At 45.2% G+C, this 18,147-nt stretch overlaps 1 protein-coding gene across 2 annotated transcripts in view; it reads left to right on the top strand.

The window, feature by feature from the left end:
- Positions 1–18,147, top strand: part of LRRK1 (leucine rich repeat kinase 1) — a 73,858-nt gene that overhangs the window by 28,744 nt on the left and 26,967 nt on the right. For both annotated transcript variants that reach the window (XM_086471557.1, XM_086471558.1), the window contains 11 exons: positions 450–676; positions 1,192–1,319; positions 1,584–1,747; positions 2,434–2,571; positions 6,302–6,414; positions 7,558–7,634; positions 10,978–11,107; positions 11,644–11,756; positions 12,617–12,831; positions 14,843–15,007; positions 16,526–16,698. In XM_086471557.1, the coding sequence (XP_086327683.1) occupies positions 450–676; positions 1,192–1,319; positions 1,584–1,747; positions 2,434–2,571; positions 6,302–6,414; positions 7,558–7,634; positions 10,978–11,107; positions 11,644–11,756; positions 12,617–12,831; positions 14,843–15,007; positions 16,526–16,698 (1,643 nt within the window). The remainder of the gene's footprint in view (positions 1–449; positions 677–1,191; positions 1,320–1,583; positions 1,748–2,433; positions 2,572–6,301; positions 6,415–7,557; positions 7,635–10,977; positions 11,108–11,643; positions 11,757–12,616; positions 12,832–14,842; positions 15,008–16,525; positions 16,699–18,147) is intronic.

Raw genomic sequence — 18,147 nt, 5'->3', positions numbered from 1 at the left:
CCGTATCGTGCTGCTAGTGTAGGGTGTGAACGTGTCTTGCAGGGCAGGGAGCCCAGCCCCGTGGGAGCTCACTGCGCGCTGCTGGATGAACAAGTCGTTAGAGCCTGTCCGGCTCTCAGGTGAGAGTGCTGGTTTCAGGCAAGGGCAGCTCACCCTTTGTGGGGCGCACTGGAGCTGGTGTATGGACTGGGGAAGAAATCCAGGTCCTCTGCTTGGGCTTGCTTATGGTCTTTGGAGTGAGATCATGGAGCAGCTGCGTGGTGGGGGCTGCTGATATCCAGGCACGCTTACATCTCCGAATCAGTTTAATTCCTAGAAGCAGATTGGAAAGTGAGCAAAATGTTCACAGTCTGTGCTCTGATCTACCAGATTCCCAGTGGTGCAACACAGGCCGAGAGCAACTGGGATTTCACTAACGCGGTTTTCTCTTCTTTCTTTGATATATGCAGGCTTTGTGTGTGAACTGGTCAAACCTCAAACTGCCCTGGGTGGATCTGGACTGGCTGATTGATATCTCCTGTCAGATAACTGAGCTTGATCTCTCTGCCAACTGCCTAGTCTCCCTTCCATCCGTGATCCCATGGGGCCTGATAAACCTCAGGAAGCTCAGCCTGGCTGACAACCAGCTGACGGAGTTACCCAGCGTGCAGTCATCCGATGAAATTATATGTACAAGGTGTGTGATGCCTACAGCAAACTGAGCCTGTACAGAGAGCAGGTGCAAATGAGTTTTGTGCTTGTGTGAAACCGCTTAAGTGAAGAGCATATGCAGGAGCTTCTTGGCTTATTTTCTGTCTGCTGCAAGGTTTAACTTAAGATTTGCCCTTTTGCATTCTCGGTTAGCTGTCAGGACAATGGTAGGGACTTTTATTCCTATATTGTCTCATGTTGCTTCTGCTTTTCTCCAGTTCTGGTGAGCCTGGCTCCTCTAAGTCTAAGCCCTGAGTTGACTCAGGTTGACATTTGCTGGCTGGTATCAATTATCTGATTTGCTCTTTAGCCAGACTAATTCTGTCTGCTCCCTGGAAGGGTTAATTTTCTAAATAGGGTATTTTGCTTTGCCTTGTGAGAGCACATTCCAGCTGCTTTCATTCAGATCTAAAGCTGTCGAGGTAAAATAGACCTCTATGGCAACAGGAGTCTTTGCTAGCATTTTATTGATGCCTGGCTGAGTATCTTCTGTACTTACAGGTTACTCGAAGTTGATGTATCCAGCAACAGGCTCTCTACTCTCCCTTCTGGATTCCTACATCTTAAAAACCTTAAAAAACTCATTGCTTCCAAAAACTATATGGAGAAGTTATTTGACGAGGAAAACAGTACGTACAGTCCAGTGTTATGCTCACATTTCAAGGCCTGATCTGTAAGGGAGAACCCCAAACTGTTGTAATAATGACTTAAAGACGGCATTAGCTAGAGATGCTTAGCATCTCTCAATCCTTTGTCCAAAGTACCTGAAAAGGCCTGTTAGTTTTTTAGCCGTCATGAAATCCTTTGTCTCTTATCCAGCAAGTATGCAGCATCTTGCTGGATCCGACTGCTATCATGCTTACACCAAGTCTGCAATGTTTCTTGTTTTCTAGCAACTAATTGGATTGGTTTAAGGAAGCTGCAGGAGTTTGACGTCTCTGACAACAGGTTGGTGGAACTTCCAACCGTTTTTCTATACTGCTTCAAGTCCCTAAACATACTGAATGTTTCCAGAAACCAGCTGAAAGTGTTTCCAGATCCCTGGGCCTGCCCCTTGGTAAGTCAAACTACTCTGGCAGAGTCAGAGGCTGAAAAAGCTGTTGAAACAATGCAAAAATTATACTGTGATGCTTAGAAAGCTGTCAGACATCTTAGGCTAAAGGGCTGTTCTGTTTCAGTAGGAATGCCCCTGCCCGATTCAGTTTATGGGTCTCAGATCAAGTCTTTCGGAGGTTCTCACCATGTTAGTGGAAAAATTCTTGATACCTATCTCGTATGGATGTATTCATTTTTTCTGTAGTTCATATGATCAGGAGTGTGGTTAGGATCATTTTACACAACACTCAGCCTTCGTTGAAGGTTAACTTTGCCCAGACTCATGGTTAACTAAGGCATCTATATCCACCCATGGCTATGATTTTATTCTTCATTATTACAGGGAGAGCAGGAGAACAGTATACTTTGGTGAAGTGTTTAGTTATGGTTGAAAAGCAAATGGGGATAATTTTTGAAGTAACTTTTGAACTACTTTTTGTCCGCCAAAGAATTTGCCCATCAATTCAGTGAGCGCATCTCCTCAGTAAATCCTATGTGCCTGCATGCGCAATCATTTATCTAGATCAAAATATCTGAAGAGATCACCTAGAATGAATTACTGCCTTAAACATGTGGCAGCTGATCTACCTCATTATTTAAAGAGATGATTAACTACTCTGTGGGTGTTTTTTCTTTCACGTTTTCCAGAAGTGTTGTAAAGCCTCTAGAAACTCATTTGAATTCCTACCTGATGCGTTGACTATTTTCTGGAAAAATCACCTCAGAGAAGTGGATTTTTCTGAGAACTCGCTAAAAGAAGTTCCACCAGGCCTCTTCCAGCTTGAAGTAAGTGTCGTTTCTTCCTACTTCACAGTACTTCTCTTAATACCTACTCAGACCTTGAAGTCATAGCAGTGGCTGCCTGGTTTAAGGTAGGAGACTACCTGCTGTTTTGAGTTGATGACCACAGCAATTGCACAGAGCCTCTGAGCAGCCCATAACCCCCTGAAAGTCTACATTCAGGCCCTTGTCCAGTGTGATACAGTATCTAGCTTCTGACACACGTTCTGAGAACTCTTTGGGTGTCTGTGGTTTTCAGATTTTGGGAGCGCAGTGTGGAAGGCCAGTGCTGCATTGTACCTGCAAGCTCCAGCCATTGAGATATAGATGTACACAAGTGTGCTCACAAATAGTTGTGTTTTTTCTTAATCTGGCATACCGGTGTTGTGTAATTAAGGATTAGTCTTTCTATGTGGAAAATAGCGTGTTTGAATGTCCTAAACAATGCTAGTTGGCATCTGTCTTATCTTTAAGCTTGTAGATTAAATAATTCTTGCCAGTGGACATCAGAGAGATCCATACTTTTACTGCAGAAGTCTTCAAAATTTTTGGCTTCACATGGTTTCGACATGAAACCAAGCAGAACTTGGGGGTTTCCTCCAAGCTTCCCTTCCGGATTGTCAAACTCAAAATCATGGAGATAGGAACAGAGGTAAATCTTTATGCAGAAGTTTCATGATTTTCACAGCTGGCCTCTGCAGGAAGGATACAGAAGTGATGGTTCGTATCCATGTCCAATTTAGTTCTTGGAAGTCTGCTGCAAAGGTGCCCCTTGCTCCTGCCTGGAAGAACAGTACTGAGGGTCCTTTGCTCCCTCAGTTGTTTTTAATGTTCCCTGCAGATTTGGCCTTGCTTTCTGGTAACCATTTGTTTTCAATTGGCATTTCTCCTGAAATAGCAGATCTTACGGAGTATTGTCTCCAAAACTTGTTTTTTCTGAATGCATTAAAAATAAGCCCAGTGGGTGGGAGCTACCATGACAGATATTAGACACTAGATGGTGCTTCAAGGGCACATTTCTTTGGGTGCTGCGGCTCAGAGTCTGCAGAGGTACGTGAAGGCACCAGTACAGGGTGTCAGAGAAGACCTCAGTGCGATCTCTGCTGATGATCTGTCTTCAAAATTAATGAGCTTTGGCTGGCTGAAACAGTGACAGGTCTTATCCATATCTCTTCAGCCTTACCTTCATAAAAGAAATAAATAGCAGGTATTTTCAGTCCTCAAGGGCTAGAGCATGGTGAGCAAATAGCAGGTGAAAGCCCATGCTTAGATCAGCCCTGGCCTGGGCTACTCTTTGGTTGTAGAGTTTATGTCAGTGAATAGGGCTGCACTCATGCTCCAGCCCTCTCCAGAACTAGATGTGTGAAGGGCGAGAAATGGGCAGTAACTTGTTCCAACATACAGTGTAGGAAACATTATTATGTAGGAACAGCATGTGAACTGTCTTCTCCCTGGGAAAAGCTGAAAGCAGAGAAGGCCTGTGACCTGAAAGCAAGTCTCTGACCTAGCCTGATGGGACGTGTAGTTTATCACTGGCCTTTGCTTGGTTTGTGGAGGAATCTTAAGACTAGAACCAGCTCCCAGTCGCTAACATGATGTATATATTAGAAATGTGGTGTTAAGAGAAGCAGAGGTCTTGTCAGCCTTCTTGTCTGTTGCCTTCTAAAGGAACCAACCGTACATGCTCCAAGCCATGTCTTAGTTCACTAGACTAGTTTGCTTCTCTTGAAGAGAGCTGGCCCTCTCTGGGTGGAAGTATTCAGGTAAGACTGGTCAGCTTTTCCACATCGCGAGCTGACCGAGGCAGCCTGATCTGTGGTTCCTTCCCTCTGATATCATCTACACCAGAGCCCTTTCTGCATGCTGCAGCAGTAGGTTTGAAGGAAGTTGTCTGCTGCTGCCATTGTCTCGCTTCTGGAGGCACCTATTCTGTTCCTGAAAGGCAGCAAAAATGGAGAAGTTAGAGATGAGAGAGAGGAGGCAATTGCAAAACAAGGCCTAGTGATCTCCAGAATTACAGTCATGAAGAGCCACAGCCAGCTGAAAGTCACTAATTTTCCCCCTGCGGAGCAGGCACATAAGAATTATATATGATCTCACCAAGCTCTCGGCTCTCCTGGAGAGTGGCCTTTGTCAGCATTTGTGGGGGACGCGTAACATGGATACAGTTGACTGAAAATGAAGCGCCCGAGCTAGGCCACACAGAACAAAGTTTGTGCTAATTCTGGAACATGGAGCCTCCCTTTCCTCCCGCCCTTTGCTCAGGGATATTTTGGGGGAGAAGTTTGAAGCATTGTCGTTGAACAGCCTCATGCTGAGAGAGCTCACCACCAGGCGCCAAGGAGGACTGGCTCTCCCTTCCAACGAGAGGTTCGAGCCAGTGAAAGACTAATGGTGGTAAAAGCATTGGCTGTCAAGACTCCAGTGGCAGGGAGGGTTTTATAGTTTGTACCGTTTTCCAACCCTTTCCTTTAGTGGTTCGCTCAGCTTTATGGCCTGCTTTACCTTCCCCAAGTCCCACCAAGGCCCAGTGCTGCCCCTCTCCTCTCACTAGAGGGAGCGTTTTGCGTGATAACTGCCATTCCAGCAACTGCTGGTTGTCCATCGCCTATATTGCATGGATACCTCGTATTTTTCCAATCTGAGAAAAGGGGAGGAAGGCCAACAGACTGGCTTCGGGAGACATTGTTAATCCTGCTTGATGAAAAGGGGCATAAACCTTTTATATTATGTGGAGCACATAAAACATTTAACGCACTTGAAGCTGAAGTCTCTGCTGGTAAAACATGATTTCCGCGGGGTATAATTCATTAATACTGCTGTATTTGTGGCACAAGATAGTTCAGCTGACATTCTGCTTATCTCAGTTTTCATAGGGGGGACGTGCAGAATAAACCTATTTGGAAACTCTGCATAGAACACTGTTTTTCAGTGGAAAATCGGATTTTTGACCGAATGAAAATTATCATTTGAGCCTCTATTATTTTTAAGGGCAGATGGAAGAGCGTAAATGTTACAAATCTGAATGGGAACTGCATTTTTTTCTTTTATATATCAGTTAAATTTAAAGGAGAGCTTCTGTTAAGCCTTATTCATGGTATTTGCAGCTGAGTCCTGTCTGTATGGTATTAACTGTATGGTGTTAATCAGCTTCATTTCTTGTTTTTAAAATTGGTGTTTCTGGTGTGAGGAAAAAAAAAAGTGGATAGGTAACTTGCATAAATCTTGGAAAGTTAATATAAATCCTTTCCATTTTAATAGACGTGTAATAACTGAGCAATTACATTCTTTCCTTGTGTGAAATAGTTCACATTTGCACGTTGATTTTATGCATGCACAACAGGTGTAAGCACACTCTGACACTGGCTTGCACAGGCGTATGAGACTTCGCATCCGTACGTGGCATACTGTGTAGGTAAATCATGCTGTTCTTTTCCATTTGGAAAGGTTTCCTCACTAGAAGTGAAATGTCCTCTTAAATGGGTTGTTTCCAAGTGCATCTGTCAGCAAGTAGACTAATAATCTCCCAGAACTAATAGTGGTGTTGCTTCGTGCAGAAAATATACTTGCTGGAGACAAGAAGGGAATGTTTGCATGCTAGGCAGCACGGACGGGATGTTCTGATGAATAAGATGTACTTTCTTCGCGTTTCTGTTATTTTATAGCCATGCTAAAAAACCTCTTTCTGTGTGTTCGATGGACTCTGGCTTCTAACTCTAAGCTGTTCCTCTTGTAGGCTTTGGTGTCCCTGAAGCTGCTGGGAAATCAGTTAGTTACATTGCCTTCACAAGATAAGTGGAATTGCAAACAACTTAAATCACTGGATCTTTCAAAAAACCAACTTGGGAAGTAAGTGTTTCTTTCAAATTTTGTCTGAGAAAACAAAAGGTGAAGAAATAATAGCGCGCCCGATCCCTTGCGTAATACAAAGGATGTCAGCAGTGAATTAATTACCTGCATAGAAAGCATTGATATCCACACACCATGTCTCTAAGTATATTGTGTGTCTGTGACAGTGATGGATTATCCTTTACTGATTCTCTGGGCATTTAGCACACTCTATCATTTATTAAGTGGATAGATTACTGATAATGGCAGTTTAATTTCAGAGCATGTAGAAGTTTCTTTAACCCAGTGTGTGGTTCATCACTACAAATACTAGTTTGTGGGGAGCATGTCTTAACCATAAACCATCTGGCTGGGCTGCAGTTTGTAGTTAGCGTGGGAGTATTGTTTTGGAAAAAATGAAAAATCTTTGTTTTTTAAATGGAAGTGTCACCAGCTGCAAGTTCATAGAGAAGACCGATGTTAATAAGGTCATCCAATGAAAGAGTGGTGTTCTTCTATTTGGAAATTAGAATAGGGATGTTTAACATAGAAAGTTAAAGGTCCATTATCTTCTCCAGAACTACATTGAATTGTGTCATGCTTACATCTTCTCATTTGGGTGCCTGTCCAGCAAATTTTCTGGAGTCCTTATGAGTTGCTGTGTTAGTTGCAAAAGACAAATTACTGTTTTTTTTGAATGTCTCAGCGCATTTCCAGAGTCATGTTGTTGGGTCATCTTGTCAGAGACTCTCTGATGAGAGCAGGGAATGGCAGCAGGTCGGTTCTCCAGCACTTCTCCTGAAGCTTGTTCAATTTGCTCTTTGACAGCCTACTTAACCTTGACACCCATAAAGCCGGGGGTCAAGTGCTCTCGCCCTGGGAGCTGAAAGCGCTGCCTTGCAGAGCTCTGTTAATTTGCCAGAAGAAAACCATTGGGCCTGGACAAGTGTTGGTGGAGTCTAGGTCTGGGATTGCACAGCGGGTTTCAATCCCATCTCGCAAAAGCAGGCAGGAACCCGTAGGAGCTGTGCTGTGAATCCCACAGCCTTGAGTGGGGCCAGGCTCTGCACCACATAGTGGCCTGAGCCTGCAGCTCCAGCACAGTTCTCCACTGCCACATCCAAGCGCTTTTCTCTTCATGTCACCGTTTTGTTTGGCCTGCAGGAGTGAGGAGGGGTTTAAAACAAAGCGAATTCCCTTTTTCACCACGAAGAGCAGGGTGCGCTGCGGCCCGGAGGCAGGTAAGGTACACAGCAGGGCGAACGTGGGGAAGCAAATGCTGAGACTTCCAGGTGAGCTGTGAAGCAGCAGGAGTCTGTGGAGTTTGGCTGGAGGGAAACCAGTGGAAATTAATCTGCAGTTTTAAGTGCAACAGCATTTAGATTAAGATGGAATATGTTTAGAGAAACTGCTTCTAAAGAAATGGCACAGCTGGTTGGTACCATCAATATAGAAAGATGAAGAATGAGTGAAACCTGTTTCTTTCACTGAGCTTTTATTCTTTTAATGAAGGTTATTCTTTTTAGCCAGAGTAATAACTGGTATGTTGAAGGGAAGTTAACCCATAATTAGTCTTATTACTCTTAAGATTGTTTCTGTTGCTGAATTTGTAAATTGCATGTTTTCCCTTCTCTGATTTGCACCCACGGTTTGTGGCAGAGCAGAAGAGATGTTCTGGATTAGTGCATGTGAAATCCCAGCGAGAACAAAGGAATATCTGAAGATATTTGCACTGCTTCCTGCTCTCTGTGGGATGCGTCTGCATTTCTTTTTGTTTGTTTGTTTTATTTTAAAACACTTGGAGAGCTTTCTCATTCTCGGCTGCCTGAAGAATGGCTTGCTCTAGAGCATTCTTTGCGAATCGCAGAGTGAAGTAGAGCTGGCGTCTTCGTGACGCACATCTGAGCAGCCCTCAGCTGCTCGTGGGAGGGAAAGGCCCTCCTGCAGCAAATGCTTTCCTCAGTTCCCCTGAAAATGGTGCATGGTCTCGGGTCAATGTGAATAGGTAAAATTGGTAAATGCACCAAGTACAGCCATAGCTATAGGTTAGGACTGGAGGTCGTTACTTCCAGTCTGCTCATCTGGGAGGCAGAGGCTCTACCTGGACCTCCAGGCAAGGCTGATCCTGCCTCATTTTTCTGTCCGTGGAAGTACAGCCTGCTGTGCGGCAAGTCCTGTATGTGCACCCTAAGGAGGAGAAAAGATTGGTCTGCGCTGTTTTCCAAGTAGGAAATGGAAATAAGAATGCTGACCTTGGTGAAATCCTGAACACGGAAGAATTGGAAAAGGAGTCTGAATCTTGTGAACCCGTGGAGTCTGACATATCCTCAGAGCTTCTCTGTGAAGTGCTACGGCAGCATTTCCCGATGGGGAGAGAAGTGCAGGAGCAGCGGGCAAAGGCAGCTAAAACCAGCTATAAAAGGGAATTGCTGTCCTAATGGAAATTTCTACGTGCTGCAAACCCAGCATCACCCCTCTCCAGAAAGGAGGAGAGGACGGACTCTGCATTAGTACCGTTTGAAGAGCCTTGGCACATAATACCCTGGTGCAACTTCAAGCTGCCTGAGGTTGCCTCAGGTTGCAGGAGGGCGCGGAGTAGCCCACCTGGCTGGTGCCATGGTTGGTTGAATAGGCACAGAGACAGAGCAAAGCCAGCTCATCTTCTTCTCTCTGTTCCTCTGCCAAGTACAGCTTGGTGAGTCTAGAGGATGTGGCCAAGAATTTAAAGAACATCAGGAGAAAACAGAAGCTGGAGTACATCAGCTGCTCACAGAAGGCTCCTAGCGAGGTGGGGGGCAGGTTTTCATATGATTTTACCAACAAAGCTATTTGCTTAAGTCTAGGTTATTTCAAGAGAACAATTTATGGATGCTCACTCTACTTGATTGATAAATCTCAGAATAACTTCTTGCGCACGCATGTGGTGTAGGTGGCATTTACTCATCCAAAAATACTTTTTCAGGATGGGATTTGTTTTAATTTTTCTACAGTTCTTTCAAATTTGAGCCCAAGCCAGAGAAATCATAACTAACTCATGAATAAATAATTGCAATTCATAAACACCTCGAGCTTGCTTCCAGTATAGTACACTCCTTTTCGCCTGGGACTCTTCGGTGAATTGAGAGTATTGCTGCTATTTTAGGTGTTTGCTCCTACGTGTCCAAGAGGGACTAAATCTGTCTGTGCCTAGGTGTGTACTGAAGAGGACAATGAAAAGTTTAAGTCCAGCGATGAGCCAGAAAGGAAGTGAATTGAGTCCATGAATAAGCCTGCTGTTCTCCTAAAATAATCCCAAAGATGATTTTTATTTGAAAACTCAAAGGCGGACTGTGACACCCTACCCACACCAGGCAGTCCTGTCACGTATATAAAACACCCCTGCAGACAGTGGGACTCTATCTTACTTCTTTCCTGATCATAGCTCCACCTTGAAATGCTGTTAATATTAGAAGTGAGGAAATTTCTCCTGAGAAAACCTCTTTTTTTTTTTTTTTTTTCTTCTTCAGCTAAGTCTGGCTACAATTCCTCCAATCTTCTCTGTAAGGGAAGAAGATCTTGGTGGAAGTGCAACTGTCCTATCCTTGAGAAAGAGTGTGTCTCGCATCTCAGGGAGTTGCTTTTATTGACTGTGGAGGCAGCAGATGGTGCTGGTTGTACTTTCCTAATCAGAGACTCAGAATCTGCTTGTCCCTGTGTGGCCTAGTTTTCCTTGACTTCAGGATGCTTCTTGGTAGATACACTCTTAAGACAGCAACACAATTCATGGCAGCTTTTCATGCCGCTGTCCCCAGAGTAATTTGTGGAGTGAAATGATGCTCTTTGGAACCAGCTGAATTTCCCTTTGTTTGAACCTCTCCAGCAGCAGCAACTCAGCCATGCAGTTGTTGCTATTATTGCTTGGGTTGCTCCCAAAATACACTGGTTGCCGCTCAGGCATGTAGGAAGTCTGAAGTGCCCTGAGACCTTGCCGTTGAAAACAGAACAGAGGGGCAAATGCAAGCAGTGTTTTAGAGGCGACATAGGGTAGAAGTCTGTCAGCTGCAGTTTGGGCTTCCTTCTCTGTTGTTATTGACTTTGATCCACCATAAATTGCTCCAGGATGCAACGTGGGGGCCTGAACATAAATTCTGACCGGCTTCTGGCTTTTCTCAGGCAACATGGAAAAAACATGTTGAGAACCACTTGTACCCTTGGTATGCCCTTTCCCTACCAGCTGTTAGGCTGGAATAAGGGCAGTTCACAAGGTTATTAGCAGCTACTCAACAGCAAGGAATAAAACGCCACTTGTCCTCTGACACATAGTTGTCTTGGCAGGCTTAGGGTTCCTCCCTCAGCCCTCCAGAAGTCCTGGAGACTGTCACCTTCAAACACACGCACGACCGTGATTTTAAAAACCTGAGATGTGAGCGTTGATGTTTGGTCGCCATTGAAAGCCGTTTGCTTTTCTGCTGTTGCTTCGTGGTGGTTCCTGCCAAGGAACATGATCTCATGTCCTGCCTACAAAGTTAAGGTGAAGGCTCTTGGTTCAGAGCCTCGGTGCCTGTTATGTTTTAAAGGTGCAATTTGTTTCCTGTCTTGTTCCAGGTCCTTTTTTGGAGTTTCCAGCATTTTTGAGTGATTCTCTGGAAGTCCTTTATCTGAACGACAATCAGCTGGACTCTGTCCCGCAGTCCGTTTGCCTTCTGAAAGGTTTAACAGAACTTTATTTAGGAAAGTAAGTCTGTGTCCTGGAAAAGCTATGCAGTGTTATTTCCGTGTTGTTTTAGTGACCAGTCTTCTGTGGAGCACCACCCCAGATGCCCAGTGCTTTTGAAGTCAAAAAGCTGGAAATAGTCAGCCCCTTGTTAGAACTGGGCCCATCATTTACTTTAGATAAGGAGGAAGCTGGCCTTTTGAATTAGGGAAGATGATCTAATGCTTTGAACACAGGCCTGGGAATCTGATGTGCCTCTAGTTCATTCTGGCTTTTTTTGCTGTCAGCTTCTATAGTGTTAGAGTCAATAACTCATCATTTTTGCCTTTGTTTCCTCAACTGTCCAGTAACGATGATTACATTTGTCCGCCTCTGAGGATAAATTGAAGTTATACATGACTTTTAGGGTGGAAATTACTATTAAAGTGCTGAGTAGTCTTATTAAAATGTTAATGGAAGATTTCTGCAAGGAGAGAATAGTGTAATCTGAGAGTCCGTGAGAGCAGCTACTTACACACAAAGCCTGGTTGTTGGTAGATTTATTTGTTTTTGTACAGTAACCCTGGTATCCGAGAGCTTCCTCCAGAACTTGGACAGCTGGCTAATCTCTGGCAGCTGGATATCGAGGAACTAAATATCAGTAACGTTCCTGCAGAGATCAGAAAAGAGGGTAAGGCTGAACCTGTGTGTTCTTTATTAAATTGACTGAACGTATAATGCAAATCGCTTCCTTTTAATGGTCCTGAACAGGAACAGTGTGTGCCCAAGCCCTTGTTGTGGTTAACTGGGGTTGCATTGGGAAACCTCCTACGCATATTTGCAAATTTGATAATCGGTGCTAAGCTCTGGCTATATGATCAATTTAAGATAGATCACATGTTAAAATGATGACTTACAAATGCAGTATTTCGTTTGCAATATGCATGCCAGATGAATTCCATGGCTTGCTTCCTGAACGTGTATATTTTAGGGTATTTAGATGGTCTTTCTAAAGACTGGAGTGTTTAGGATCAACATTCACAGTCACATTGAAGTGACTTTATTGTAAGCGGCTAGGTTTTTGGATCTATTACAATACTGTCTTCTTTTTTGTGTATTTTAATAAGAAAATCCCGTGGGAACAGAGTTATTAGGAATTATTCCTTCTCCAGCACACTGTTGAAGCCTAAATCTAATTTTAACTGGAAACATAAAAGTAGAAGGAAAAACTGAGTATTTTCCAATACTAAATTAGTATTTTATGTTTCCTTTGAGCTTCTGAAGTATACGAGCCACGGCATTTGTTTCTTCTTACAGTGCTCCATTGTAGACTCTCGGAGCAATGACCTTTTTCTGGGGTCTCTGTCTCAGGTTTGTCCACTAGAGGTTTCTTTGTTTATTCTCTGGGTTGTCTCAGCCCACAGCGAAACGGCAGGGAAAATATTAATTCAGCTGATGTGTCTGCAGCGGTAGGTTTTGCGCAGTCCTGCTGGACATGTGTACATGTGTAACTGCTAACCACAGCTAAAGCCTGTTCGCTTCCCCCCGTAGGCCCTAAAACAGTGCTGGCGTACTTACGAGCCCAGCTGCGCAGAGCAGAGAAGTGTAAGCTAATGAAGATGATCGTTATCGGTCCTCCACGGCAGGGCAAGTCAACGCTGATTGAGATCCTACAGACAGGAAAAGTCCCTCAGATGATGCACAGCGATGCCACCATACGTACAACCAAATGGGAGCTCCCCAAGCCGGTGGGACACAAGGCAAAGGTGAAAAACAGTCGAAGATCCTTAGCCCCAAGTGGGATTTTTGAGCCCCGCAGTGTCCCTTTTGCATTAAAATAGCCTGCCCTTTAATAAAGAACAGTTTCTATTACCTGTGAGCCAGACCTCGCAAGTGACATGTCTTTAGATCTGTCACAATTCCTCTGTTTCATCTCCAGTTGGTACTAGAGGACAGTTCTGTTTTCCTGAGCGCTCAACTTTGTATCCTAAAGAGAGAACGCCATGTGTAGACTGCCTGAATTCTGGCTTTCCCAGCTCGAGTGGTTTTTGGACACTGATTCTGAGAGAATGTTTTAGATCAGCTTCTCTAAAGCAGATTGTCCTTTCATTTGGGGCCAGAAAATGGGACATTAGTACCTGAAACTGGACTCCCTTGATATCAGAACTATCCTAAGTGGGGAAGGTAGGTGGAAGGTAGGATGTCTGACCTCTGGTGGGATCCAGGGATGTCTAAGGCATACCTTAAACACCCAAATCTCAGAAGGCTCGTTCAGGGAACCCGTTGACCCATACTGAACTCATTTGGACAGGACTGAATTCGTTCAAGCATTTGTAGGTGGCCCTGTCCACCGCCTGGGTAGCGACACAGGTATTAGAGCAGACCTGAGGGTGTGCAAACACATGGCTCTCCCTTCCTGGATGAGAGCCGTGACACCAGACTGTTTTGGAAGGGGCAGAGGAGCCTGCTGCGTTCAGCTATTCTGCAGCAAAGAGGACAGAGACAGAAAGAAAAAGAGGAAGCACAGCCCAATTCTTTATAAAGAGAAGACTTTGGTAGGAGAAGGGATTCGTGTTGATTTTGTGTTGAAGAGCAATTGAGTGAAATAAAAACCTAGACAGCACCGGAGACCTGGGGTGGAGACAAGATGCTGAACGGGCTTTTGTCCCTACCTCTGAGTCTCTCTCTCTCCATACAAGTACTCACAGCTGAAGGTCTTTTGGGTGAGCAAAGCAGTCCTGGTGCTGGTTAGGGCTTGGTTTAAACAACATGGAAGTTCTGTCTGTTTCTGGGAGGCTTCAAACTGGGACTATGCTAGGAGATCAGAGCCCTACTGAGATACTTGGCTTCTTGCTGAAATCTCATAGGGTGGTTTGTCATGTGGGATCAGTCAGTATTTGGACCAAGATCCCACTTGGTGTTACGTGATGCTCTGAGGATGGTGGCCGGAGCAGGGTTTGGTTTTCTGCTCAGTCACAGGCTTCTTGCCTCCCCAAGGCCAAGTGATTTAGGGATGGAGCTTCCAAGGTACGTAGGTGCTTCCTGCTGCAACTGGGAGCCTGAGTACCGTTTAAGTGGAGAGCCATGCTCCCTCTTAGTGCTCTTGTGGGGCTGCACAGAGGATGGATGCTGAGATACGTGGAAGAGAGCCAGAACTAGAGGGGCCTCCATTTACGTCTTGCCCCCAAAATCAGTGAGTCTGATTTATGATAGCTGTAATTCTGGCCCATCTCTGGTGTGACGCACGTCAGAAGCCTCCGAGCAGTGTGCAGGAGGTGTTTATGAAAGGCTTGAGAAGTTTCCCATCTCCTGAGCATCTCTATTCTGTTTGGCTCAGTTCGGGCTGAGCTCAGTGGAAGTGATTTCAGCAGGGGGTTTCCTGTTCCCCATAGCAGTGGCAGATAAGTAGCTTCAATGGTCCCGTCGAGCGTGGCACAGACAAGGATGAAACAGTTTCTATTCCAGATGCAACGAAATACAGGGCTCAGAATGAGACCCTTGTTTGTACTGGAGAATCCACAGCATTAACTGGAGATTTACCAGCATCAAGGGCACCTCTATCGTTTTAGCAGCAAGTAATTAGGCTTGATTTCCTGTGGGGAAGTGGTAGCCATGCTTAACAATTGCTTGTTGATTTGTCTTTCCTGGAGGCACAATTAGGACATTGAAACCCTTCTTGTGTCATACATTATGCAGGCGTAGGTTTATACTTCAGCTATTATCTCCCTGTGATTTACTGCAACCGTTTGATTTGAACACTTCTCTTTGTCTAAGTAGGTTGATTCAGTGGAGTTCAATGTCTGGGATATCGGAGGCCCAGCAAGCATGTCTACAGTCAATCAGTGTTTCTTCACAGACAAAGCATTGTACATAGTGGTATGGAACTTGGCACTGGGGGAAGAAGCTGTGGCAAACTTACAGTTCTGGTTGCTGAACATTGAGGTAAGAAGTCACTGGTGGGCTTTGGGGTCTCTATTTGTCAAGTAGTAGCTCAGCACACAGATATATGATATTACAGATTCTTTTTGGTCTGCTTGTAAAAACTCTGCAAGCTATGAATTTTGCATAGCTTTTGGAATTAATTTTCCATTGCGCTGGGGGCGTATCGTTATATTTAACGGTTTAAATTTATCATTTGCTTTGTTCTCCCTCACACACATCAGAGAATGAAACAAAAGCCGATTTATAAACCCTTGCTAAGTAAGGCTGAACATACTTATTTTGGAATTAGTGTTTGACCACACTGTGCTCCGAGGGGGGTTGGAAGCATTTGCTTTCTTGTGTGGGTTAGACACACATTAGTCTTGAGGTTATATTTTTAACACTTTAGATTCAGATCAGCTAGAGAGTATCTCCCAGACAGCTCTCAGCTGAGACTCACAGCTGCAGTGAATGTGTTGGTGTTGATTGATTTTTATAATACCATGTTCCTCATTTTTTGTAAATGTTTATTATTTGATATGTGTCTTAACATTACATACACAAAAATGGTCTCCAAGCTCGTGCCCTTCAAAAAAGAAACACCTTGACTGGGAGAACACACCAGGGAAGTTCTCTACGTGCTTACCCTGTGCCTATACTCTTCATTAGCCCCCAGGCAGAATATTGGGCCAGGCGGGCCCTTTGCTCTGGCTTGGTGCAGCCGTCACTCCTGTGTCTGCACAGGGTTCGAGTTCGGTGTCGTTCAGGTTGGGAGATTTCAGTGAGCGTCATAAGAGGGAAATGGATCAACTGCAAATAAGCATGTAGTTCTGCATCTGAATATTACTCTGTGGTCAAAGTCGTTTGGATCGGCAGGCTGATCCCTGCTTAAGCCTGTGCAATCCCATTGTATTTGGCAGCATGTTCCCTGAAATCTGGATACGTTCCAGTGCTGTAATAGAGTCATGCAAGGGTTGGAAGAAACCACGAGATCATCTAATCCATTCCTTTGCACTGATTCAGGATTAAGTAGAGTTAGACTTTTCTAGCAGTTTCTCTTACCTCTACATATACCTTCAGTAAAAATTTCGTATAACTTCCCCAGTTGTCCATTTGAGAGTGTAACTAACCTCTTTCAGGATATCAGAGTTATTTCCTCTGGCCACAGGTTAAGCGAACTTCTTTTCCTTTCTCCGGGCAGACATAGTTCCCATCATTTAGCTGACACGTAGCAACTTAATACCACATGGCAACTCCCTTTATGGTAAGCCCTGATGTAATAAACCCAAACTGACAGTTTCCTGCTCTGCAGTAGCAGCAGACGATTAAGCCATGTTCTGCAGGAGAACTTCTGTAATACCCAGATCACTTGTTGCTCTTGTCAAGCTGCCACGACAGGTTACCTCCATTTTATATATATATTCCGTTTTATTGATGTATATAACTACCCCCTCTTAAATATTATATTTTTCACATGTCCTCACTGAATTTACCGTGACGTAATCTGGATGAGATCATTGGCAGTGTTTTCTCTTACAGGCCAAAGCTCCAAATTCAGCGGTGTTAGTGGTAGGGACACACCTTGATTTGATTGAAACTAAATTCCGCGTTGAGAGAATAGCAACGCTGAGGGCATACGTCTTGGCTCTCTGTCGGTCTCCCTCTGGATCCAGAGCAACTGGCTTCCCAGATATCACATTCAAGCACCTGCAGTAAGTACTTGTGCCTTTATGAAGCTCAGTCACTCTATTTGGTGTCACTTCAAACAATTTTGTAATACTTGATCTCCTTGGCAACCAGGCTGATTTAAAGACTCCTCAGCATTGCATTTAATCTGTTTTTGACTGAGATACTGTATTATAATCAGAGAGAAGTTCAGTGTTGCTCAGAGGTCTGATCATGGGTGTGAGAGCTGGAAGCTCCGAAGTCATGACCTTGGCCAGCCTGTTTTAGTGCTCCTGCTCCACTCAGGTTTCTCACCATGAAATGGTGATAGTTTATTAGTCACAAGGAGAGAAGATCCAGATTTAATTAACGCTGCAAAGCTTGAGAGCATGACTGTTACAGGGTGGGTGCTGCTGGGCTGTGTTAAGGGGAGGCTGTGTGGGAACCTCGTGCCACCTGACGTGAGAACGCAGCTCACGTGGCGGTGTTGGCAGGGCGAGGAGTGGGTCAGCCCCCTCAGCCCCTGGCAGTCCAAACCTGTGCCATCTGAGTTCTCCGGGTGTGATAACGGAGAGGTGGTGCTGTCTGGCAGGTCGGTGTCGGTCAGGCCGTGGAGTGTGACGCCGCTCCCTCCCTTCAGCTGGTGGAGAATGCCCTTGGGGGGAGAGGAGGATTGTGGGGCTGGGAAAGAAGCGGGTCTGTCAGCCAAGGGAGCGCACAGCACAAGGGGAGCGTGGATGCAGCAGGCTGGCACCGAACAGTGTGAATTCGCCAGTGCCTGGGGCAAGAGCAGGTGGCGGCTGGCAAGTAAAGAAGGGCGCTGCGATGTCCCCAGCGCTTTGCATCTGCTGCCTGGCAAAGTCGTCGGGAGACCTCCCACGCTCTGTTCCGCAGCCACAAGTCGGGCATCCCAGCTGGCTCCTTCCTGTTAGGAGGAGTCCCAGGGACCCGGTGTGAGGCACAGAGACTCACAGTGAGAAAGAGAAACCTTTGTGGTTCGGTCTCCTCAGACCTCTTTTCCCATCCCCACAGAGCATCCTAACGTGATCTCAGTCATTCTGTCTCAAGGGGACTTTCTTTCACCCTGCCAACATCCAGCACGTTCCCTTTCTTCACCTTCCTTTTTCCCTGCCATTTCCTCCCAGTTGGAGTTGGGCTTGATTACATACCTCCTCCCTCCCGTGCCTCTCCTTCACACCCCATCATCCACCCGGATGGGGCTCTGGGCAGCCGGAGGAGCGAGGAGTGTGTGCTGTGAAAGCCTTGTGTGGGTGAGCGCAGAGTGCTTTTATCAGTGCTGGTCCTCCAGCATCCCAGTGAGTGCATTCTCCCTGGTGCCACTGATGGCTGAGGTTTAAGATAAAACATAGTGCTTTAGAAAAGGATTTTCTGTCTGCCACAGGAACGTGTGTAGGATCAGTTAGAAAGACCCTTTGTTGGGGAAAGTGGAAGAGAACCGTTCTTATCCAGCCCACAAATAGGCCAAAAATAGTAGG

Source organism: Leptosomus discolor, chromosome 11 (genome assembly GCF_034619465.1).
Source record: "Leptosomus discolor isolate bLepDis1 chromosome 11, bLepDis1.hap2, whole genome shotgun sequence".
Lineage (NCBI taxonomy): Eukaryota > Metazoa > Chordata > Aves > Leptosomiformes > Leptosomidae > Leptosomus > Leptosomus discolor.
The sequence above is the reverse complement of the archived record's forward strand: the minus strand, read 5'-3'. Positions and strand labels throughout refer to the sequence as shown.